At 44.9% G+C, this 25395-nt stretch overlaps 1 protein-coding gene across 20 annotated transcripts in view; it reads left to right on the top strand.

Annotated features, from left to right (window-relative positions):
* Window positions 1-25395, top strand: part of LOC143314851 (pleckstrin homology domain-containing family A member 5-like) — a 323906-nt gene that overhangs the window by 223504 nt on the left and 75007 nt on the right. For 15 of the 20 annotated variants that reach the window (XR_013075833.1, XR_013075834.1, XM_076722116.1 and 12 more), the window contains 3 exons: window positions 8139-8313; window positions 18583-18687; window positions 19910-19982. Coding sequence is in view for 14 of the 20 variants with exons in the window: in XM_076722116.1 (XP_076578231.1) it covers window positions 8139-8313; window positions 18583-18687; window positions 19910-19982 (353 nt within the window). In the remaining 6 variants the exon portion in view is untranslated. Of the gene's footprint in view, window positions 1-8138; window positions 8314-17729; window positions 17848-18582; window positions 18689-19909; window positions 19983-22925; window positions 23920-25395 lie in introns of those variants that run through there. The other 5 variants (XR_013075835.1, XM_076722108.1, XR_013075837.1 and 2 more) reach the window with 5 other exon arrangements.

Raw genomic sequence — 25395 nt, 5'->3', positions numbered from 1 at the left:
AAAATCAAGATAAACAAAATATAACCAAATAAATCTAATGTAAATAACGCAGGGGTAGGGAGAGTGGGAAGCACGCATGCATACGGTTAAGAAGGGACGAAACCCCGGTTAAAAAGTTTTATTAAATCCATGGCCGAGCCGCCGTGGCAAGACAGAGCTTCGCCAGAGCAAGGAGGAGGGAACTTCTTGTGGAGACAAAACAGCAGTGGCCCCAGTCAGCTGATTATCGCAGCCTGATCGCCGTTTGACCTAATCAAAACAGCGTTAGCATGGCTAAGCCAAGAAAGTGGATAATGATGCGGCTACAGATGAAATTAAATGCTCACCTGTTGACGAAGATGAGCATACGCACACACACAAGGGAAGCGAGAGGGCCGCAGACAGTCACCAGAGCTCTTAACCTGCGACCATACTGGCATTAGCCACTTTATAGCAAGCACCATAACGCCAGTGCAGAGAGAGAGGATACTTACCACACAAAGGCCACGCACAGGAGTAAACTCAGGGAGGCACGAAGCGGCGCACAGCAATCTAAGGAGTACACCATTACCGTGAGCATGGGAGAATCGGAATAGCCTACCAGCCAGCAAAGAGGAGCAGTGAGCAGCCATACCTGTTGAGGACTGACAGCTCTGACCCGGAAATGACGCGTCAGGTGAAGTGCAGAGAGGACGGACCCGGGGAACGAGCTGTCGCTTTTATACGCCGCTCGTTTCCCTGATTGGCCATCGCCCGGTTCGTTACGTGCAGCAATGCATAGATGGATAAACAATATTTCTATGCTGCTACATGTACTTGGGGAGTAGGAACAATGAGAGGTGATCAGACTGTCCCAGGTGGGGGGGGGGGGGGTGCCATTGTAAGCCCCAGGAATGTTTCTATAAACATGGTCCAGGTTATTGGTCTCCTCTTGTGGGGCAGGAGACCTTCTGGTGAATTTTGGGGAGAACAGTCCTCAGGTTGGAGTGGTTGAAGTCTCCAGCAACAATAAAGGCTCCATCAGGGTGTGCAGTTTGTTGTTTGTGGGCAGCAGCATACAGTTCTTTCATTGCTAGTTTAGCATTAGCATCCGGGGGTATATAAGCTGCAGTTATCACAGTGGATGTGAACTCTCAAGGGAGATAAAAAGGCCTGCACTTGATAATCAGATTCTTCAGATTAGCAGAACAGTGGCTCCCAGTGATAACAGAGTCTGTACACCAAGTTTTGTTCACGTAGATACACAGTCCTCTGCCCCTGGTCTTTCCGGAGTGTTCTGCCATTCTGTCTGTCTGGGATGCTGTTGTTAAGCCACATGTCAGTGACAATCATGACATTATGGTCCATAAACATTCTCTGTGATGTGATCCGAAGTTGTAGCTCGTCCATTTTGTTTGCCAAGGACTGAACATTGGCAAGGAAGATACTGGGTAGCGGTAGCCGGTGCGGGGTTAGCTTAGTCCGTAGACCACCGCGCTTCCCTCTCCTTTGTTTACAATATCGACACTGCTGACAGTCGCTTCCAGCCGGCGTAGCTGAGTCAGTCGGCCTCGCTGTCCTGACAATCTCTTGGGGGAGCTGATGTTTGTCAAATACACTGCTTGTGCATCAAAATCTTAAATCCAAAAGTTGCTGTCTGGTGTTGGAAGTGTTTGCAAAGCTGTAATGAACAGGCTCCAAACCACTAAGAAAATAATAACAATATACTTGCTCTTAAGAAGCTGCAGCATTTGAGACTCTAATGGCTCACCTGTGTCCAATCCACCACAATATTTTGTCCACAGTACTTTAATAATCCACAGAAAGCAGTTTTATCATTTCAAATTAGTTAGCGACATGCTAATCTTCCACGTTTTCTCTGTTTTATCTGCAAATATGAATATGTATATTGCATAAACATATATTGCGTGAATATGAATATAGATAAATATATTGCCTTTTTGGAAAATGCCTAGACATACTGTTGGAGAAAAGCATAGGTAAAATATTCATTTTCTGTGGTATTGTTATAGTTAAGATTTAGATTATTTGTCCTTCTGCAAGGAAAATTCTTTCCTCCTTCTGTACAACCTCAGAGCGCACAAATCAGACAGAAAATATCAAGTTTGACAGATACATACATACATGAATCCCACACAACATCAGAGTACAACTTTACCGCGCACAAATACATCAAATCAGAGAGATTACATTAAATTTGACAAAACCTACATGAATCCAACACCATACACCCACAACCACCACATTCGCAAACTTTACATACACAAACACACAAACTCAGGCACATTGCAGTCTGGATGTTCTGTTCAGCTCTGTTATGGCAGAGCTATAGCTAAAATATTAAAAATCTAATTGAGAGATGGAGAGAGATTGATTATCTGTCAGTACAACCTGCACTGCATTCAAGTAAGAGGACCTTCAAATCAATTCTAAATGTTACAAGAAGCCAGTGCAGAGCAGCTAAAATTAGGCTAATGTAGGGATGTAACAACATAAAAAAAACTCACGGTATGAAAATACAATATTAAGGCCATGATATCTTTTTTTATCCAATATCTTTCGCAATTATTTAAAAAAAAGAGAAAAATTGAAAATGCCCTTTATTAATAAATTAGTGTATGCAGCATTTTTCTGCTTTAGTGCTTCTGCTTTCCTTCCTTCATAAAATAAAATAAAAATAGCTTGCCATGACCTGAGCATATGGACAAAAGTGGCATGAATTGTCTTTGGCAATGAATGATGTATGATGACCTATGTACAATTTGAAAAAAAAAAAAAAAACATGCACCTTTCAGTAGCAGTCCTCTTATAAATAATTAAAAGAGCTGTTCCACTGGGTGACCACATGCATGATCAGTTTTTGTACTGGCAGGTTTAACAGTGTCTGTGCTGTATGCTGCTACATGCCTCACTCTACTAAGTAGATGATTGGCGTGAAATGAAGGCATGAATTAATTTTTCTGCATCTTTTTGACTTATAGATGGTCGGTGGAAAAATATATTTGTCACCTTGTTGATGTGGGGCTTAGATTAGATCTGAGAAACACTTGAAACACTGTCGATAACTACCTTCAAAAATGCTGTAGGTACAGGATCAACACATGAGATGGACGAGTTAGACTCAGTTGTAATACAGGATAACTTTCCCATTGTTCAATCTTACAGCGTTTACTTTGGTCGTTTGTGTTTACATCAGCAGCAATACTGGCTGTAACTGAGGTTATTTTGTTATTGAAGACAAATGCAAATTCTTCACACTTTGATGTAGAGAACTGTGGTTGGGTGGGGGCAGTGCTGAGCAGCTGCTCAACAGTGAAGAATTATATTCAAGCGTTCCCAGCATTCTTTCCTTTCCTTTTTAGTTCTGCGTGTTTGTAAGTCTCTGGTGCATCAGAGACATCAGGCATGGTAACTCTGGTGCTACTTTTCAACACTTTTAATTCAATTCAATTCAATTTTATTTGTATAGCACCAAATCACAACAAAAGTTGTCTCAGGATCAGTGAGAAGCAATGGCATTGTTTACAGTAGGGATCAGCTGCTGGCCCTGCATAACACATCTGTGCAGCCGGAGGAGCGACCTGATGTCCCCCGCGAGTTAAGGAGGAGGATGCGGGGGTGCCACGCTGGGATCAAACGCTGTGACAGGAGGAGAGCTTATAGACGGACTCTCCCGTCCGTCATCATTGGGAACATAAGATCTCTCCCCAATAAGATGGACGAGCTGGCGGCATTGACCCAGTTTTATCAGGAATTCCAGCATGCTACTGTTTACAGAGACATGGCTGGGTACGCAGCACACTGACGCAACTGTAGCACTGGATGGATTGTCACTCATATGGGCAAATCGGACAGAGGAGCGGTAAGAGGAAAAGAGGTGGGCTGGCACTGTTTGTGAATGATAGATGGTGTAACTCCACACACATCACTATCAAAGAGCAGCACTGCTGCCTGGACATTGAGCTGTTAGCTGTTAGTTTGAGGCCATATCATCTGCCGCGGGAATTCTCACATGCCATAGTGGTGGCTGTGTATATTCCTCCCTCTGCTAATGCCGATGCAGCCTGTATCGTCATCAACACCATGATCAGCAGGCTGCAGACTCAGAAACCACAGGCACTCTTACTGATCTCTGGGGATTTTAATCATGCCTCTCTGTCCTCCACTCTGCCCAAATTCATCCAGTATGTCACATGTGCCACCAGAGACAATAAAACACGGGACTTATTCTATGCCAACACCAAGGAGACATACAAATCATCACCCCTCCCCCCTCTGGGAAGAGCTGATCACAACCTCGTTCATCTCCTGCCTGTATACAAGCCCCTTGTTATCAGGCAACCAGCTGTGTCCCGCACAGTGAAGAGGTGGTGTGACGAGGCTGAAGAGGCTCTGAAGGACTGTTTCGATACAACAGTGTAGGAAATATTCAGTGACTCTCATGAGGAGGACATTGACAGTTTGACAGACAGCGTCACGGACGACTTAAACTTCTATGTGGAGAACACTGTACCCACCAGGACTGTACGGTGTCACTCAAACAACAAACCCTGGATTAATCCTGACATTAAGGCTCTTTTAAAGGAGAAGAGGGCCTTCAAGTCGGGAAACAAAGAGGAGCTGAAAACTATTCAGAGGGAGCTAAGAAGGAAAACAGGGAGGGTAAGGACAGATACAGGAAGAGAATGGAGGAAGAGCTGCAGGAGAACAACATTAGGGGAGTCTGGAGAGGCCTGAAAACCATCTCAGGCCACCAGGAGCCAAACTCCCAGGCAGCTGGGGATCCAAAGTGGGCAGATGAGCTGAACACCTACTTCTGTAGGTTTTAGGAAACATCTGCCCCTCCCCCAGCTGTACCAGCACTGCAGCAGCCCTCTTTTGATCTGCCAGCATCCTGCCCAAGTACCCCACTGATCGGAGCAGCTAGTCCTTGCCCACCTGCGCCCCCTGGTGAGCTCATCCATGGACCCGCTGCAGTTCGCTTACCAGCCTGGCATCGGAGTGGACGATGCCCTCATCTTCCTCCTCCATCGAGCTCTGTCTCACCTGGAGTTGCATGGGAGCTCTGTTCGGGTCCTTTTCCTGGACCTGAGCAGTGCTTTCAACACCATCAGACCAGTCATCCTCACATGCTGCATTGTGGACTACCTCTCCAACCGCCCACAGTATGTGAGGACACGGGACTGTGTGTCAGGGACTGTCCTCTGTCCTCTATCTGTTCAGGAGGCTGAGGTCTTTCGGGGTGCGTGGGGCACTCCTGAAGACTTTCTATGACTCTGTTGTGGCCTCTGCCATTTTCTACGGTGTAGTCTGCTGGGGGAGCCGCATCACAACAGCTGACAGGAAGAGGCTGGACAAACTCCAGCTCTGTCCTGGGATGCCCTCTGGAACTGGTGCAGGAGGTGCGGGAGAGGAGGATGACAGCCTAGCTGTCCTCCATGACTGTCAATGACCCCCTCCAACACACACTCACTGCACTGAGGAGCTCCATCAATGACAGGATGCTATATCCAAAGTTTGTAAAGGAGCTGTATCACAGGTCATTCCTTCCTGCAGCTGTCAGACTTCACCTTCAGAAGCTTCTGATTATGAGCATTTATTAGTGACAACAAACTTAAATCGTGTCTGCTGTGGGACAGCTTAGACAAAGAACCAGCGTGGTATGGCCACTAAAAAACAATTCAAAACAAGATAAACACATATGCCCAAAGTTCAGTGTTCTTTAAGGATTCTAAGTAACTAAATTAGTCCCATGAAAGATTATCCCTCCCACAAGTCCAAGACACTTCCGTTTTTGATACCTCTGAAGCACTCAAAAAATAATCAAAAAAAAAAAAAGATTATCCCTCCCAGAAGTCCAAGACACTTCCGTTTTTGATACCTGTGAAGCAGTCAAAAATAATCAAAAAAAACAACAACAAAAAAAACATAAACAAACAATAACAAAAAGTCCATTTGTATCCACGCTGCAGCAGTATGGTCACTGGTGATATTCATTATTCATTACATACAAGGTAATGGGAGATTACAATCAAAGGAAAATGCATTTACGTTTACATTCTCTCCCATCTCAAAATACCCTTGCACAAGGTGGACCTAGGCAAACATTACAGAGTGGCAGCTTGTTACAGCAGCTCTGGCCATTTTTCTTCTCGTCATGCGTGCGTATGGATGTACAACTGCTGAGACCAGTGATCTGCTTTTTACTACTTTGTGGATTACTTAAATCAACTTCTGGAGATCCATTGAACTTTGTGTCCATTGTCTACACACGGGAACAGCTGATCATGCTAAGCAACACAAGCGTACTCCCAGCGGAAAGACCAGAGATCCCCAAGGAAATAAGGAGAAGGAGAAGGGGGTGCAGAGATGGGGTAACCGTCACTTACAATCGGAGCGTGACATCTCTCCCAAATAAGATGGAAGAACTAACCACAATGCAGAGGGAGTACCAGGAGTGTAATCTTGAGAGTTTCACTGATATGTGGCTAATGGAGATCATGCCAGACTCACACATTACACTGGACAGTTTTCAACTGCTGAGAGCAGACAGGACAGCGAAGGAGAGCGGTAAGAGGAAAGGTGGGGGTATAGCGATGTTTGTGAACAACAGATGATGTAACCCAGGGCACATCAGTGTAAAAGAGCAGCACCACACCAGAGACATTAAGCTGTTACCTGTTAGCATTTGGCCATATTATCTTCCGATAACTGTGTACATCCCCTCGTCTGATGCAGCAGCAGCATGCGAGCTACTACACGCTATGGTCTCACAACTGCAGACATCACACCCACTGGCCCTCCACCTCAATGCTGGTGACTTCAATGACATTTCCCTGTCCTCCACTCTCCCCACTTTCACCCAGCATGTTAAATGCCCCACCAGAAACAATAGAACACTGGTCTTGATATATGAAAACACTAAGGATGCTTACAGCTCATCACCTCTCCCCCCGCTGGGCCGTTCCAATCGCAATCTGTTTCATCTGCTCTGCATACATACCTTTGATGAATAAACAACCACTAACCCTCAGGCATGTGAGAAGATGGTCAGAGGAGTCCAGCATGGCACAGAGGGACTGCTTTGACACCACAAACTGGGGTGTGTTGTGTAATCCACACAGGGAGGACATTGACAGTTTGATAACCTGTATTATAGACTACATTAACTTGTGGAAACCACTGTGCCTACAAAGAAGGTACGGTATTTCCCAAACAACAAACCCTGGGTGTCCCTGGAACTGAAAGCGCTACTTAACAAGAAGAAGAGGGTCTTTAGATCAGTGGACAAAGATGAGCTTAGGAGGGTGTAGAGGGAGCTGAAATGGGAAACAAGGAGAGTCAAGGACAGCTACAGGAGGAAGCTTGAGGAGCGCCTTCAGGGGAACAATGCCAGAGAGGTTTGGGGGGGCCTGAAAACATTCTCAGGCCACATCAGTGACAGCAGGATGGGCCCTGAATCTGCAGACCGGAAATGGACAAATGAACTGAACCTTGCCCAGAATAAGGAGAGTGGGGCCCCCTCCTGCAGCCCACCTTGAGGGGGATCTCACCTGCAAGCACCTGGTAGCCAGGCCAAATCCCATGGGGTCTGGATGGGCTACAAGGGGAAGAACTGAACAATGGAACTAAGGAAGGAGAGATTTGTCTGGTTAAAGCTTGAAAGTTTTTTCACGACCTTAGAAATAGAATATTGACCTATATATAGATATATGTGTGTGTGTGTGTGTGTGTGTGTGTGAAAATATATATATATATATATATATATATATATCTCAGAGTTGAACTGAGGACAAACCAGTCTGGAATGATGCCCTTGTTCAGTCATTTTATTGTGTGTTTTTCACATCTGATGACATTAAATGCCTGACCATCTACTTTATCTACCCACTGCCTATATTTGTCACAAAATGCTATCCAATAGAATAGCAGTATCTAGGTAGTAGGTTTTCTTGTGATTGAGTACTTTGAATGTGCACAGTCACTTATGAATTGCAATGCAGTGTTTTTACCATTGAAAATAAAACTGTCATGTCGAGTTAGGGTCACATTCCTAGCCCTTATTTTAATTGTATGTTACTGTACTTTTTATACAATACGTCAAATGTCTGACTGGTTCCCTCTGTCTTTGTCTTTCTATGTCTCTCGTCCTGTGGCAGGCCAGCTCTTAAGGCTTCATCAGAGCAAAGTAGCAGCAGTGACAAAAAGGAACGTCCCATGAGTACCATGAGTGAGGCATCAAACTACACAGGTGGCTCTGACTACAGCACCTTTCCTGGTAGCCCAGCCACTACCGTCACTACAGCCACCACCACCTCCACCTCATCTGCACGGGTCAGTCTCCATCCAAATGCCAGTCTGTCTGTCTGTCTTTCAGTCAGCCCACCACTTCAGATTGAAATATCTTAACAGCTATTGGATGGATTGCTGTGAAATCTTTGAGATATTCATATCTCCCAAAGAATAAATCATAATTACTTTATTGATCCATTGACTTTTCATCACTGCCCCTAGCGTAAAAAAGGTGATGAGTCTGTGAAGATTCTCATTCATCCAGGTCATGATACGTCTAATCCTAAATCTTTTGAATAAGATGTTGCCAAAATCTTTTGGATAAGAGGTGAAATGTCTTCTACAACCACATAACGAGTCCAGTTGCCTTTGGGAGCACTTAGAAGTTCCCAGATGAGGAATCAGAATTTCACAATCCCCTGGCATTTTCTCCTCTCCAACCAGCAGATTGACATTTTTGGTTTGGAGTCAAATGTAAACAGCTATTGGTTGAATTGCCATTAAATGTGACTCAAACATTCATGTTCCCCTATGGATGAATTGTGATAACTTTGGTGATTCCGAGACTTTTCATTTAGCACCATCTTCAAGTAAAAATTGCAATGTATGCAGTGCTTTCATTCTTGACGAAATACCTGCAAAACTATTGGCATTCTCATCAGCATCAGTAGCACTTTGTGTTAAAGGCTGTGCATGCATGTTGAACATGAAGAACATTTCCTCCTAAATCAGCAAACAAAGACACACAGGCAGTTATCAGGTCAGGATATACCATTCTTTTCTTGACAACATCACTTAATTGACCATTTTCAAGTTTCTCTAAAATGCAGCACACACCCAACTGCATAATTTGACAACCATAGCAAACACTGTACTTGCCATATAGACAAAAGTTACAAAAAAGTTCCTTTCTTGGAGCGTTGAAATGTATTGATGCTGGGAAATTGGAAAGTTAATTGTGGCGCATCAAGGTATGCCAATGCTTCACAAAAACAGAACTTTCACATTCGGCATATCCTGGGTGGCATGTCCAGTGTGTGCTATGGCTGTCATGGATGTCAGAAATCAGAATCAGAAATCAGAAAAAGCTTTATTGCCAAGAATGCTTTTACACATACGAGGAATTTTTTCTGGTGAAATTGGTGCATGACACATCTACATGTGGGTGTCATTATAGAGAATCTTTAAAGGAATAATTTAAAGGAATAATTTGACATTTCAACAAGAATGCTTGGAGTCATAACTTCCGGCAGTGGTTATCTCACAGTTGCTCCAAGCCATGAAATAGTGATACAATCCTGTAATTCAAATCTAGGTCTCCCATTGGATCAGACTCACTGGGACGCAATCCCAGTGAGTCTGACTCACGGCCATGACTCACCATGGATATAAGAATCAACACGCCGCACTCTACCTCACCTTTTCAAAGTGATGTCAAGTTGCTATAGGATGAGTGTAATTCCTAATCAAACATTTTTACTTGAAGTAGCCTTGGCAACAGTCCTTTTACTCGCTGGATGAGCAACAGACTTTGTGTTCAATGAACACATTCGGATATCAAAAGAGATCAGCGGTATGGGTAACTGCCGATCTCACTTGACACAGATCATCTGTTTTCTTCAAGAAAGAGAAGATAACTTCTACAAGCCCCTCTCTTGCAATTAAATCAACTTTCTGCTGTTTCCTCCGCTGCCTATGAGGACCAGCCTGCAATTAAACCGCTGATGAAGGAACACAATGGCCCCATCATCATCTAAGCTCACAGAAACACTTCTCAAGCTTCACAGTTACGAACCTCATGTGAGATAGCCATTGACATGGCACTGTGAAGGTCTGTGCTTGAATTCAACCCTTCACTGTTCACCTGATAAATTAAATTAAACTAAATTGGTCCCTGATCTCAGGGTGGTGCCATATTATTCGTTCATATTCATAATTTTATTGATATTAATCCAGTTGTTGGTATCAATGCCTATCCATAATATCTGCTGATAACCAAATCTGCTCCAACCAGTTCCCAACAGCAGCCTCTAACACTCCTTACAGAGTTGCTTTGTTGTTCCCATAATGGTGTGCTGGAGGTCAACCTCAGGCCATTTATAATGGAAATATGCTGAGTCATCACAGATTCCTAGTACACAGTGACTGTCCTGGAATATGTCCATGTTGTGTCAAGACCTCTCATTTCAGGCTGGAGAAGTGGGTGTATGGAGCAGGCTACCTCTGCTGTATTAACAGCCAGTGTGTCGTCTGCATGGGTCACTACACTGTTAGATTGAACAGCGTGAATGATAAACCCCACAATCACACAGAAAATATGCATTGGTAGATGCAAATCAAAAGTTATGTGCTTTCATGAATAAGTGAAGCTTATACTCTTATTACTTCTGCTTACGCTGTCCAAAAGAAAGTATACTCTCCATATCTTCATGTATTCATTAAAGGTCAAAAATTATAACCAAATTTTGTGGATCCTGCTCTGTGCCTTGCCTGAGAAACATTTAAAAAAGAACAACACACAGACTGTCTATAGAAGAAGCATTTTAGGAAAAACAGCTGTGAAGAAGCTGTTAACTATCATCTCACAGAAGTATGGACTCGCAAAAGCAGACGACAGACTGATACAGCTCAAAAGGTTTAATCCAGGCAAAGGTTGGTACACGGGCAGGCAAACCAATGATAAGATAAGACAGACTTTATTTATCCCACAATGGGGGGAAATTCACAGAAGTATCCAAAACAGCAGGCAGATCAGCGGTCAAAGAACAAAGAGAGGGTCGAAACACACACTAGAAATGGAAGACACATACTTAATAAACTAGGAGGGAGGTAGCACAGGTGAAGCACATTAGGGCGGGGCAGACAATCACAACGGCAGGAAGGAGAAGAAAGGGAGGAAGTAAACATAGAGACAACACAGGGGAAAATCAGACTATCAAAATAAAACAGGAAACAAAAGAAAACAGAGACATGACAGATCATGGCAGTATCCCCCTCTCAACGGCCAGCACCAGATGGCCCAGGTTCTTCGGGATGGCGGTGGTGAAAGTCCTGAATGAGTGTCCGGTCCGGAATGTTACTAGAGGACACCCAACACCGTTCTTCGGGGTCGTAGCCCTCCCAATCGACCAGATATCGGCGGCCACGGCCCCCGGCAACGCACAGCCAACACAGACCCTGTAAGCTGGGTCCCCATCAATGACCCAGGGGGTGGAGGGGGTCTGGAAGGAGGGACCAAGAGACTTTCTCTGGCGGGCTTGACGCAGCTGATGTGGAACATGGCGTGCACTCTTATGGACCTAGGCAGTTTTAACTTTACAGCCACGGGGTTAATAACTTTGGACACAGGGAAAGGACCAATGAAGCGAGGAGCCAACTTACGGGATTCCACTCGGAGTGGGAGATCCCAAGTGGATAACCTCACCCTCTGGCCTGCCTGATAGGATGGGGCAGGAATCCTGTGCTGATCAGCAGCCCTCTTGTAAGCCCCGGAACTCCTTAAGAGGGCTTGTCGGGCTCGGGTCCACACCCGCCGACATCTGCGGACTAAGGCAAGCACAGAGGGGACGTTGACTTCACTTTCCAAGGCGGGGAACAGAGGAGACTGACAGCCATAAACACACTGGAAGGGAGACATGCCAGAGGAGGAACAAGGTAAGGTGTTATGTGCATATTCAATCCAAATAAGATTCTTACTCCATGTGGTGGGGTTTTGAGAGGTGAGACACCGTAGTCCGGTCTCCAGCTCCTGGTTGAGTCTCTCTGTCTGTCCATTGGTCTGTGGGTGATGGCCGGAGGAGAGGCTGACAGAGGCACCAAGGAGATTGCAGAATGCCTTGAACTGCAGCCCCCCGTCTGATAGGACATCCCTAGGGAAACCATGGAGCCGGAAAACATGGTGCAAAACCACCTCTGCCGTCTCTTTGGCGGGGGGGGGGGGGGGGGTTTGGGCAGCGGAATGAAATGGACCACTTTGGAAAAACGATCCACTACAGTGAGTATGATGGTATTACCTTCAGAAAAGCGGTAATCCTGTGACAAAATCCAAAGAGATGTCAGACCAGGGGCGGCGAGGCATGGGCAGTGGATGCAGGAGCCCTGAGAGAGGTCTTCGGGAGGACTTGTTCCTGGCGCAAACAGGACATGCATCCACATATTCAGTTACCTTCCTCCTCATGGTCGGCCACCAAAACCTCTGCTGAATCATGAAGATGGTCCGGCTTACGCCAGGATGACAGGACAGGACCAACGAGTGGGCCAAATGAATAACCTGAGAACGCAGCTCTGGGGAAACAAACAGATGATTAGGGGGAACCCCTTCAGGGGCATAACGGCCTCGATTAGCCTCCATCACTCTGTGTTCAATCTCCAAGGTAACCGCCCCAATGAAGCACGAGGGAGACAGAATGGGGACGTTAGCCTTGGGCTCCGAATCTGGGGAGAATAGTCTTGACAGAGCATCGGGTTTTACATTCTTACAACCAGGACGATAGGACAGATTGAAGTTGAACCGATTGAAAACAATTTCCTTGCTTCCTTGCTGCTTTCCTTTGCTTAAGTCTCTGGATGGCTTTTTCTGCCTGTGGGCTCCGAAAGAACTGAGCTTTGGAGGAGGGGGATGGCAATGGTGCTGAAATTTCTGATGAATTTCCTGCAAAAGTTAGCAAACCTGAGAAAAAGTTGGACCTCTTTCCTGTTGGAAGGGGTAGGCCAGGTGGTAACGGCACTAACCTTCTCCAGGTCCATCCTCACCTCCCCCTCGGAGACGATGAAGCCCAGGAAGGAGACTGTAAAGTCATGAAACTCACATTTTTCAGCTTCAGCAAACAACTGGTGGTCTAGGAGTCTCTGGAGAACCTGCCGCACATGCTGTACATGTGTGGCTTCACCCGGGGAGAAAATGAGGATGTCATCTAAGTACGCAGAGACATAGTGGTTTAACATATCACAGAGTATATCATTCACTAGGGCCTGGAACACGGCTGGGGCATTGGTTAGGCCAAACGGCATTACGAGATATTCATAGTCTCCACTGGGGGTGTTAAACGCCATTTTCCACTCATCCCCCTCCCTTATCCTAACTAAATGGTAAGCATTACATAAGTCCAGTTTAGTGAACACTTTAGCCCCTTTTAACAGTTCGAACCCAGAAGAAATCAAAGGGAGAAGATACCTGTTCCGAATGGTGATGTCATTCAGGCCTCTGTAATCAATGGGCAGGGCAGAGTCGATGTAATCTTTCATGGCCTGTGTCTCAGGGCCTGAGGGAGGGGGGTGCTAGGCAACAGATCAACAGCACAATCATAGGGGCGATGAGGAGGCAGGGAGGTGGCTTGGACTTGTTCAAAACCTCCCTTAAGTCTATGTAGCGCATAGGGGCACATTGGAGAGGTCCGGAAAGTCTGTCTCAGAGCCCTCACTTTGGGCCACCTTACCAGGGTGAGTCAGATTGCTGGGGGGAGCGGAAGTAGACACAGAGTTTAGTTTAGGAAAACATCAATGCTCACAATCCACACCCCAGGTCTTGACTTCTCCTGCAGACCAGTTGATGTGTGGGTTGTGGTGAATGAGCCAAGGGTGGCCCAAAATCAGAGGATGCAGAGGGGCTTGGTAAAGATGGATAACAGAGCTATTCTGTGTGAGAGTCACTGAAGGTGAGGACTACTGGAGAGGTGTGGTGAGTTACCATACAAAGCAGATGCCCATCAAGGGCACTGGCGCTGATGGGTTGAGGCAGAGGCAAAAATGACAGACTTAGCTCTTTGGCCAGGTCGTAGTCCATAAAATTGGCGTCAGCTCCAGAATCAATGAGGACTGGGTGTCTAAGGGACAAGGGGGAAGATGTGAGAGAAACTGTAGGAAGCTGACAAGTAGATTCAGTGATCAATGTAGTCATGCTCAACAGTTTGCTCTGACTAGGGGATGTGCCCCTGGTCTTCACCGGACAGTTAGGGAGGAAGTGCCCCAGCTGCCCACAGTAGATGCAGCAGCCCTCTTTCATGCGGTGCAGTCGCTCCTCTGGGGAGAGCCTGGTTCTCCCAATCTGCATGGGCTCTTCAGGTAGAAATGAGGGGGTTTCGACTGGCTTAAAGGATGGGGGCTGGCCCCAGGAAAACGGGGCGACACCAAATGAGGATCTCTGGCTGGTAACCACAGGACTGGAAGCACTGGGTCTAGCCATTTCTCATTCAAACAGTCTTTTATCGATCTTAGAAGCTAGGGCGATGAGGGAATCGAGTTCAGTGGGCAGGTCAAGAGGGGCTAAGTGGTCCTTAATTGTCTCTGATAAGCCGTTTAGAAACGTGTCGGACAGGGCGGACTTGTTCCACCCACTCTCAGCTGCCAGGGTGCGGAACTCGATGACATAATCCGTGACCCATCTCTTCCCTTGACGGAGAGCAACAAGCAGCCTGGCCACCTCCCAGCCCGGTGATGTGGTCTCAAAAGGTTTAATCCAGGCAAAGGTCGGTACAAGGGCAGGCAAACCAAACAGGCAGAGGTATCCAAAACGGCAGGCAGATCAGTGGTCAAAGAACAAAGAGAGGGTCGAAACAGACACTAGAAATGCAGATACTAAGGACGCTGGATCTCTCACATGAAGGCAAATAAGATCTGGCACAGGAGGAAGGGAAGACACAGACTAAATAAACTAGGAGGGAGGTAGCACAGGTGAAGCATATTAGGGCGGGGCAGACAATCACAACGGCAGGAAGGAGAAGAAAGGGAGGAAGTAAACATAGAGACAACACAAGGAAAAATGGGACTATCAAAATAAAACAGGAAACAAAAGAAAACAGAGACATGACAGATCATGACATTAACAGGTATTTTGCAGTTGAAGTAGTAAAGTTGTATGTCTTTTCCTTTACTTAAAACTAGCATCAGATTCAGAATCAGAATCTGCTGTATTGGCCAAAACTTTTGTTTTTTAAGCACTGCACTCAATGTAGACCAAATAAAGCAGTAGTGCAAAAAATATAAAATAATTATATATAAACAATATTTATAGAGTGAAATTTACAATGTGCAGGGATTTCTGGTGACAATAACAGTGAATGATGAATGTCCATGTTAAAAACTGTGCATTATTGGTCAGTTAGTTGATGCTTTGGTGTCAGAGAGTTAGGTATGACTAGCTGTTCATCAGGGTGACGACTTGTGGGGAGGAACAGTTTTTGTGCCTGGTTGTTTTGGCATCCAGTGATCTGTTGCACCTACCAGTGCAGAGAAGTTGGAACAGGTTGTGTCCATGATGTAAGGAGTCTGCAGTGATGCTTCCTGCCCATTTCAGCTCAGCTGTAAGGTGTGTAAGTCCTGAATGGAGGGCAATTTGGCACCAATTTTTTTCAGTCTTTATTGTTTTTATTGTCCGTTGCAGTCTGCTCTTTTCGTGTTTGGTGGCAGTCCCAAACCAAACAATGATGGATGCACATAGACCAGACTGGATCATTCCTGTGTAGAACTGGACCAGCAGCTCTTGAGGCAGGTTGAACTTCCAGAGCTGATGCTGGAAGTGCATCCTCTGTTGCACCTTCTTGATGATTGAGGCTATGTTTGAAGTCCACCTTAGTTCCAGGGAGATGGAGCTCGGAAAGCTGAAGTATTCCACAGTGGAAACGTTTTTGAGGATGGTGATTAGGGGCAATGTTGAGGGGCTACTCCTGAAGTCCACTGTCATCTCCACAGTTTTCAGCATGTTCAGCTCCAGGCCATTCTGACTGCACCAGAGGACCAGCTGTCCAGCCTCCTTCCCGTTGTGTCAACTGCATACTTCAGGGGTTTAACAGACGGGTCTCCTGAGCTGCAGTCATTGGTGTAGAGGGAGAAGAGCAAGGGAGGGAGCACACATCACTTGGAGGCTCCAGTGCTGATGATCTGGCTACTGGATGTGATTTTCCCCAGGCCTCACCTGCTGCTTCCTATCTGTCAGGAAGTTTGTGATCCACTGACAGGTGGAGGTTGGCACAGTGAGCTGGATGCGTTTTGAGTTGAGGAAATGCCACACAGTGACAACTTGCAGGCAAATTCTGCCAAAAAAACAAATCTGTGCCAGAGTAAAATAGTTCATCCACATTAACTGCTTGATAATAGTGGCAGAGGTGTAGGTTTTTACCTTTGTAACAATAAAGGAGAATCTTAATGCTACAATGATTTTTCTGACATTAGTAAACCATTTCGGGAAGGCACTGTTCTCATGACATAAAGTCAGCTCCATAAAAACTTGTTTTACCCTTTGGATGTTGAAGAACTTGACTAGCTTGTATAGATCCCTGACCTCAACCCCATCCAATACCTTTCGGATGAACTGGAAGGCTGATTGTGGCCTTGTGAGTGTGTGATCAGTGTTGGAAGTCCAAAGAAAGTAGCACTTCCTTCTCTGTGAAAAAATGGTACCAGTGAACATAGTACAACCAGCAAATACATTGCTCCCAAACTCCATTGGATATACTAACTTAATTTGTAGGAGACAGGGTTGCCAGTGGGCAGATGTAAATTTGTTGAAAGGCTAACCCATGGGCCATAATATACAGCACTACATTTCATGCCAATCTGGCCATTAGTTTCTTGTCAAATCTCAATAATTTTGCCTATAGATGGAAAAAGAAAAATGAAACAATGAAACAATAATCCACTGGGAAGTAGAAGTTTTCAGTAGACATTGACCAAGTATGTGTACCCACTCTAATGAGTACACACATAATATAATAACTTTTGCCGGGATCAGACTACACAATATTTTTTGTCTTTGATGATGGTCACCGTGTCAGATCAAAACAATTTCAGTGCCATAAACTCTTGCCATTTCCCGGTTGGGCGACTTGCAAGACTACATCATATTTCAAGATCATGGACAAGTTCAGATGTCATTGGGGAGGCGGGTGGACCAACTGTCAATTAAACTGACAGAAGCATTGTGTATGATGCTGATGGTCTTGTGAACTGAAAAGAAAGACTACACAATATTTTGTGTAGAAAGAAAAAATGGCTGTGGATGCATTACGACATTAAAAGCAAATGCAAGAGATGGTATAAACTTCGGCCCATTTGGTCATTATTTATACATCTACTGGATAGCATCCGCATAGCAATTACAGCAGGTATAACGAGTTTCATTTGTAGTAATTTTTTTTCCAAAGCTATTTTACATTACAAGGAGCAGGCTTGGCTGCATTGGCAGCATCAAAGAGACTAGTTTAACATTAGATCTGGAATTAGTAGCTAGCCAACCATATGCTACTGGAGTAATGATAAGCATATGCCCGCAATTAGGACCGAGGATAATGTTATGACAGCATAGCCAGCTACTTGCGTGGCTGATGAAGTGCTTCCGCTGTTTCTTGACAGTATTTGTCTTTTTTGACCGAGGCATGGCAGTCCTCGAGGAAACGTCAAATAGCCAAGGGTAATGTTGCAACAGCTCAACAAATTTTCCTCTCTTTCGTTGTCCCACCTGACAGCAGCAACTTCACCATCCTTCTTCCTCCTCCTCTTCACCATGTTTGTCCTGACTGCGCTCTGGAGAGAGCACCTGATTGGTCAACCCTCAGGAACACGTCGTGGGAGATGTCACACTAGGTGTGTCAAGACAAAAAAATTCTGACATGCAAGACTTTTTGTCATGGTGTCATGGGGCGTCCCAGATGCTGCACAACAGGTCGTTTAGCATGTCACACTGCACGGGTATAGATGCCTGATTGTCGTTCACGATTGGCCACAATGCTGGCAATTCACTGGCCACAACAAAATCCTTTCAAAATCGGGGTAGATACGTGTAGTCTGATCCCGACATTTTGGTAAGTTATTCAATAATAATTCAATTCTATTTGTCTTTAATTTATACTAATCAACAAACTCCTTTATATTTCCGCTATTGGCTGACATTAAAAGACATTTTTATGCTGCAGTGCTGCATTTTTCAGTAAGTGAGCCATGATGTATGGGGAATGTGGAATATACTCTCTTTAATGAGCTGAATACATCTGCCACTGTTGTTTTTTATAGCTGCTGGAAAAGAGGACTTTTTTACTGTATGACCTTCTTTACAACCAATGCACAAAACACATCACGTTATATTGTTCTATGGGATTAGGGGAGAAAACCTGATATTTTGGGTGTTTTTTTTTTTTTCCTCTCTGCATCGCTGGAGTTCTCCCTGTTGTGTTCTCTCTGTGGAAACACAAGTGCTATCTGGGCTAGTTTTGTGTACACAAATGTACACTTCAATACCTATAATCTAAATGTTTCTTCTATAGAGCCGAATATACCTTCAGTATATCCCTGCAGTCATGACTCATTTATTTGTTTTAACAGCCCTCTAGGTCTTCCAAAAAAGTTCACAACTTTGGAAAAAGGTCCAACTCCATCAAGAGGAACCCCAATGCCCCAGTGATCAAGAGCAACTGGCTTTACAAACAGGTACAGGAGGAAGGCCAATCAAATGAAAGAGATGTGTTTGCGTTTGTGTGAGACTAAGAATGGTCTATAATTCATTAAGGCCATAGTTTAACCCCAAAAAGTTGGCAACTGCTTTATCCGTCCATGTCAGTGCATATTGTGCTTAAATATTTTCTCTAAATCAGTGCTGATGGAACAGTGCTTTAAACAGTATACAGAACAGTATTTAAAACTTTTGAATTATGCTTTTTTGACTGTAGGCTACCTACAGCCACTAGTTTCCATTCAAAATCATCTTAGAAATTTGAAACCAACAGTACCAGATAATGCAAATTGATTTGAAGTGTGTCCTCAGAAATAATAACATAATTCCATTGAAAAAAATATAGGTGGCATAATGTTCATTCTAATAGATTATTTAAGCTTCAGGTATCAAGGGTTGATATAAATTCTGGACCAAAATGTTCAGAAAGTAGGGAACAACAAACTCAATAATCTAAATAGCCATGAGCTTGGAAAATGGTTTCCAGCAATGGTAAATAAATTTGTGGTACGCACTAGTATGGTCCTTCAAATCAGTGTCCTTTTAAATGAACTGACTTCCAACTAAAGCAGTACTATTTTGCCCTTTTTCAAGACCTCTGAATCAAATCAGCTGTGGCCTTGTGCTGATTGATGGATAATTTGATTTTGGCCTTGAAATTGTAAACAACAAGGACGTCTGGGTGGGTGGATCCTGCTGCAGGGGTTGACTTGACATTCAACCTAGTTTGAGGCTCAGCTTGTTCTCTGATTACCTTTCCACCCACTCACTGCAAGTTGAGCAATTTTCTAATTATTCAACTCAGCTTTCAGACCCCAGTTAGAGCCCCTGCACACCACCACTACACCACTACACACCATTATATTCACATTGAAATGAGAATCGATTCACTGCACATCAGCAAAACCCCTCCCTCTTCCTCTTCCTTCCTAAATGAGCATATGGTCTCGAAAAACTTGCTATTGTCACTGCAGTCATCTTGACACTAGGGAGGGTGGAAAAAAGAACCAGACCATAGAGGACAAAGTACAGGCCTTCACCCTGAGAATCACAGAGGCAAATTTGTGAAAAATGAGGGGAGATCTAAAGAGATGAAAAACTCTGTGTGTGTGTATATGTGTGTGAGCGGGAGAGAGGTTGTATTGTTCTCAATAACTACACTTTGACTAACTGACTGTCTCTGACCTTTGACTCTTGCAGGACAGCACAGGCATGAAGCTGTGGAAGAAGAGGTGGTTTGTTCTGTCCGACATGTGCCTTTTCTACTACCGAGGTGAGCACACACACACACACACACACACACACACACACACACACACACATACACAAATGCACATGTACACATAACAAAATGTATGAAGCATTTTGATCAATTAAATGGGTTTAATTAAAAGCTATTCACAGTGAGAGTAGGTGGAGTCATTGTTTTGTTCAGGGACAATTCAAGAAAATACATTCATTATTTCAAGGATCATAGCACTCATGTTTGAAGACTGTCCCATGTTAAGCTCTTTATTACTGCAAGAATGGCATCTGTTCTGCTCCATTCATTTACTACAGCTATCACTTACGACATGCTCTGACAAAAAATACATTGTAATACAAAGGTAGGCCTTTTATTTTTAAGTGCCAAGAGTGTCATTTGTGCAGAGATGGTGTAACCAAAAAATTATTTCATGTAACTCAATGCAGATTTTCAGCACTTTTTCAAAAAAGTTGTTTTCAACAGTCTAATAATAGTTTTTTTTTTTATTGTTTTGTTTTTTCTGACAAACTTTTAGCAAATACACATGATGCAGCTATGTAACATTACTTTAGCAGGACTGCTGTGATTTGTGAAGAAAAAGAAGAAAAATGGCACTGGTAATGGATTGGTATTCAGTATTGGTAGTACATTCCCCATCAAAAAATCAAAATACAAATGAGGCAGTATCTTTATCCCTCTAATAGAGTTCCACTGACTTGGAGACTTGTGATGGACCTCATGATCACAGTTGACAGTTGATGTTCTTTTCCTTCATTTGTTACCAACTTGTATGTCACATTACAAGGCCTTTACAAAGCAGGAAAACTCCTTTTAAATTCTTGTCAGAGCCCCAAAGTTTTTACAGATTCCAAATATGCCAATCTGAGTTCAAAGAAAGTTATGCAAAAAGTAGAAAATTTGTTACTTGTGATATTTAGCCATATTTCGAAATTGAAATATCTCCCTCTGCCCCAATACAATGGAGATGAATGGAACTGTTTGACTGCGGTGCTCACATCATTGAAAGAGTAGTTTATGTGAATATTTTGCTGAGTTCATGTAGCTTGAGCAAGGCTGGGTAACAAGCAAGGAGACTAAAAATAGTTAAGATTCTGAGTCACCCCTGAACAGGAAGTACTGGACCAGCTCTCCGTTTAAAGGGTCCAGTTCTCAGGCCTCTAGAGTCTTACATTCAAATGCTGCAACTGAGAACCAAGCTGGTGACGAGGCAACATGCCTAGCTTCTGGGGTTGTTACGAGGCAAGGCCCTGACTTGGGCTGAAGCACTTAATGCCAACATTGAGACACATTGACAAGTACCTTGCCGTTTGTGGAGTTTGACAGAAAGATGAGGTTAGTCTTCGACCACCTCAACTACTTGGGGAACACTTATAGTCGTACTCTGAGACTTTCACAGGGGAACCAACCTGCAGCTGACTATGTGGTGGAGTTCCTCGCTTTGGCTGCGGACGCAGGCTGGAATGACACAGCGCAGAGGGGAGTCTTTCTCTGGGGCCTAACAGAACAACTGCGGGATGAACTTGCTACTCGGGACAAGCCAGCAATCCTTACAGCCCTAGTGGACCTTGCCGTAGTGATCGACAATCACCTGCAGGAGAGACGACAGGAGAAAGCTGACCATTCATCCTCCCCGTCCCCTCCTTGCCCCACTCGACTCTCTCCTCCCGCACCTGCCTTCCATGTTGAAGTACCTCCGGCACAACCCAACCTGCCTGCGGAGGAAGAGCAGATGTAACTGGGACTCCCCTCTGAGTCCCTGCCTACTAGTAGGCTTTATGGCCTTTCCTGACCGGAGAGGGGGGCGATGGAGCAGTATATTAAAGATTCACTGGTGGCTGATATCATTAGACCCTCCTTCTCTCCCCTAGGGGTAGGCTTCTTTTTTGTGGCCAAAGAAGATAAAACTCTTCGGCTCTGCATTGACTTCCAAAGGTTAAATAAGATCACAATTAAAATAAGTACCCCCTGACCTTAGTTAAGCGCCGTTTGAATCCCTCCAGGAGGCAACCATCTTTTTGAAGTTGGATCTCCGCAACGCTTACCATCTAATCCGCATCAAGGAGGGTGATGAGTGGAAAACAGCGTTCAACACCCCACTGGGACACTTTGAGTACCTTGTCACGCCCCAGCTGTTTTTCAGGCCCTAATTAATGACGGTCTCAGAGACTTCCTCAACAGATTCGTGTTGGTGCATTTGGATGACATTCTCATTTTTTCCTCAGCTGAAGAACATCAGACCCATGTTCGTCAGGTGCTTGCCAGTCTCTCGGAGAATAAACTCTTTGTGAAAGCGGAGAAATGTGAATTCCACTCTAACTCTGTCTCCTTCCTAGGATTCCTCATTCAGGATGGGGGTCTCAAAGCCGACCCCAAGAAAATCAGGGCAGTGGAACAGTGGCTGGTCCTGGAGACCTGAAAGGTGTTACAGCAATTTCTGGGCTTTGCTAACTTCTATCGCAGGCTTGTTTGAGACAACAGTAAAATTGCTGCCCCATTGACTAAGCTGACTTCTCCCAAAGTGAAGTTTAGTTGGTCAGATGAGGCGAACCATTCATTCAACAAACTCAAAGGGCTTTTCACCTCAGCCCCAGTGCTTGCACAACCTAACCCTGAGAAAGAATTTATTGTTGAAGTGGACGCTTCTGATACTGGGGTTGGTGCGGTGCTTTCTCAACAAACCGGCCCTGAGAATCATTTGCATCCCTGCGCCTTTTTCTCCTGCCGTCTCTCTCCAGCTGAATGCAACTACGAGGTGGGAAATTGGGAGTTGCTGGCCGTTAAGCTGGCATTGGAAGAATGGAGACACTGTCTGCAGGGAACTAAGCAACCCTTCATTGTTTGGACTGATCATAAAAACCTTGCCTACATCAAGGCTGCCAAATGGCTGAATTCCCATCAGGCTAGATCGGCCCTGTTTTTCAGTCGTTTCAACTTTTCTCTCTCCTACAGACCAGGATCCAGAAATACTAAACCAGATGCCCACCCCTGACAATTTTGCCCGGCTGAGCCAGGGCTGGACCTGAAACCATTCTGCCTGATAATCAGGTCTTAACCGCTCTCACGTGGGAGATCGAGGTGGTGGTTCGTGACACCCAGAAACAACATCCTAATTCAGGTAATGGACCACCGAACAAACTGTTTGTTCCTCAAACTGTCTGTTCCCAGGTCCTAGACTGGACTCAAGCCACCTGCCTGGCCTGTCATCCTGGAGCCCGTACCATCTCGCTATTACTACGTCACTTTTGATGACCATCACTGGAAGCAGACACGCGTGAGTACGTGGCTGTCTGCACACGGAGAAAAGCCTCTCACAAGGTGCCGGTTGGACTCCTGTGCCCTCTGCCTGTTCCTAGGAGACCCATTGTCCCACATCGCCCTGGTTTTCGTTACTGGACTACCACCATCCAAAGGTAAAACCACCATCCTCACCATCGTCGACCGCTTTTCTCTTTCTGTCTCTCTAGGCTATCAACTCCTGCTGTTTCCCTCTCCAGAGGCGGAGATTGCCATTCTTGCCATCGTGGGAGAACACACCCTACATTCCATGTTTCTCGACTCAAGCCTGTGTCCAGTAGTCCTCTGTGCCCTCCGGCCGAACCCCCCTCCACCTCCCCAGATTGTCGATGGTGGTCTTGCCTTCACTGTTTGCCACTTGTTTGGCGTCAGGCGCCAGGGCAGGGGACTTCAGTATTTGGTAGACTGGAGGGATATGGACCCAAGGACCACTCCTGGGTGCTTTGCTCTTTCATCTTACCTCATCGATGACTTTCATCATGACCACCCCGATAGACCATCTGGGCTACCAGGAGGCATCCGTTCAGGGCAGGGTACTGTTATGATCCGCTCAAAACTGTCTGTTCCTAGTGTTTCTTCTCTCCCTCTCACCCACTCCTTTTGAGTGCACCTTTTGTTTATTCATTATTGATAAAATAAATTCCTTTTAACGGTTCTTCGTCTCTAGTCTGCATACTCAAGTCCTAAAGAAAAACAAACTTCAAGGTTTTTTACCAAACCTTAACAATGTTAAGAAAATGACTCAAATGCCAAGGCACAGAGGAAAAACACAGGAGAGCTGTTTAACCGTTTTATTCAGTAAAAACAAGGTGAAAAACAAAAATCTCTCCCACTGGAGGCAAAAATCATTAAACACAAAAACACCTGATAACTAAGAGTGTCCCAAAAGCTAAACACAACTCAACTAAGGCACAGTCTCAGAAAAAAGCAGTAGCTGTGTAGCAGTAAAAATCTCACCAGGAGCGCTGAAACAGAGTACGGAGTTTACATGCAGAATACAAGATATCAAAACGATCTGACAACCAGGAGTAAGACGCTGAAAACTGGTGGAGATAATTGCAGGATGCTGATCAGCTGCGCTGCCTGCCTTTAAGCACACCTGTCAGCTACACCTCCAACCTGCACAAAAGAAAGAGACAGTGAGACACCAGAAACTCAAAAAACAATACCAAAAACCCTGAACCACCACACCACCAACCACCTCTATTACACACATCCTTTTGCACAGCAGACTGCCAGATATGTGTGTGTAACTTTATGAGTGCATGTCCCAGTTGTGTGGTCGAAAATGCCTTGTTGATGTCAGAGGTCAGAGGAGAATGGGCAGACGAGATGTTCGATGTTCGAGGTTCGAGATGATAGAAAGGCAACAGTAACTCAAATAACCACTTGTTACAACCGAGGTATACAGAATACCATCTCTGAATGCACAACACATCAACCTTGAAGCAGATGGGCTACAGCAGCAGAAGACCACACCAGGTGCCACTCCTGTCAGCTAAGAACAGGAAACTGAGGCTACAGTTCATGCAGGCTCACCAAAATTGGACAATAGAAGATTGGAAAAACGTTGCCTGGTCTGATGAGTCTCAATTTCAGCTGCGACGTTCAGATGGTAGGGTCAGAGTTTGGCGTAAACAACATGAAAGCATGGATCCATCCTTCCTTATATCAACTCTTAGTACCAAATGAGCATCATTTAAATGTCACAGCCTTGCTGACCATGTCCATCCCTTTATGACCACAGTGTACCCATCTTCTGGGTACTTCCAGCAGGATAATGCACCATGTCACAAAGCTCAAATCATCTCAAACTGGTCATATATATATATATATACACACACACACACACACACACGCATGCATATATTCACATATATATAGTATATATACACTGTCACGCTGGCACAGTGTAACAGGTAATGGGGTCAAGAGGTCAGGTGTCATTGCCAGTTGAAGTCATCCTTGCTTTTACCCACAGTTGTGCCACCCACACTGCAACACCACGAATTTCGAACTTTATCTTCACAAAAGCTCATCTGTTTCTCCTTCATGTCTCCTGAACCCCTGAAAGACATTTTTCCATACCCATAAATTGACAAATTAGCCACTCCCGGAGTGCAAT

Source organism: Chaetodon auriga, chromosome 22 (genome assembly GCF_051107435.1).
Source record: "Chaetodon auriga isolate fChaAug3 chromosome 22, fChaAug3.hap1, whole genome shotgun sequence".
Taxonomy (NCBI): Eukaryota; Metazoa; Chordata; class Actinopteri; order Chaetodontiformes; family Chaetodontidae; genus Chaetodon; species Chaetodon auriga.
This window is presented reverse-complemented; position numbering and strand designations above follow the sequence as displayed.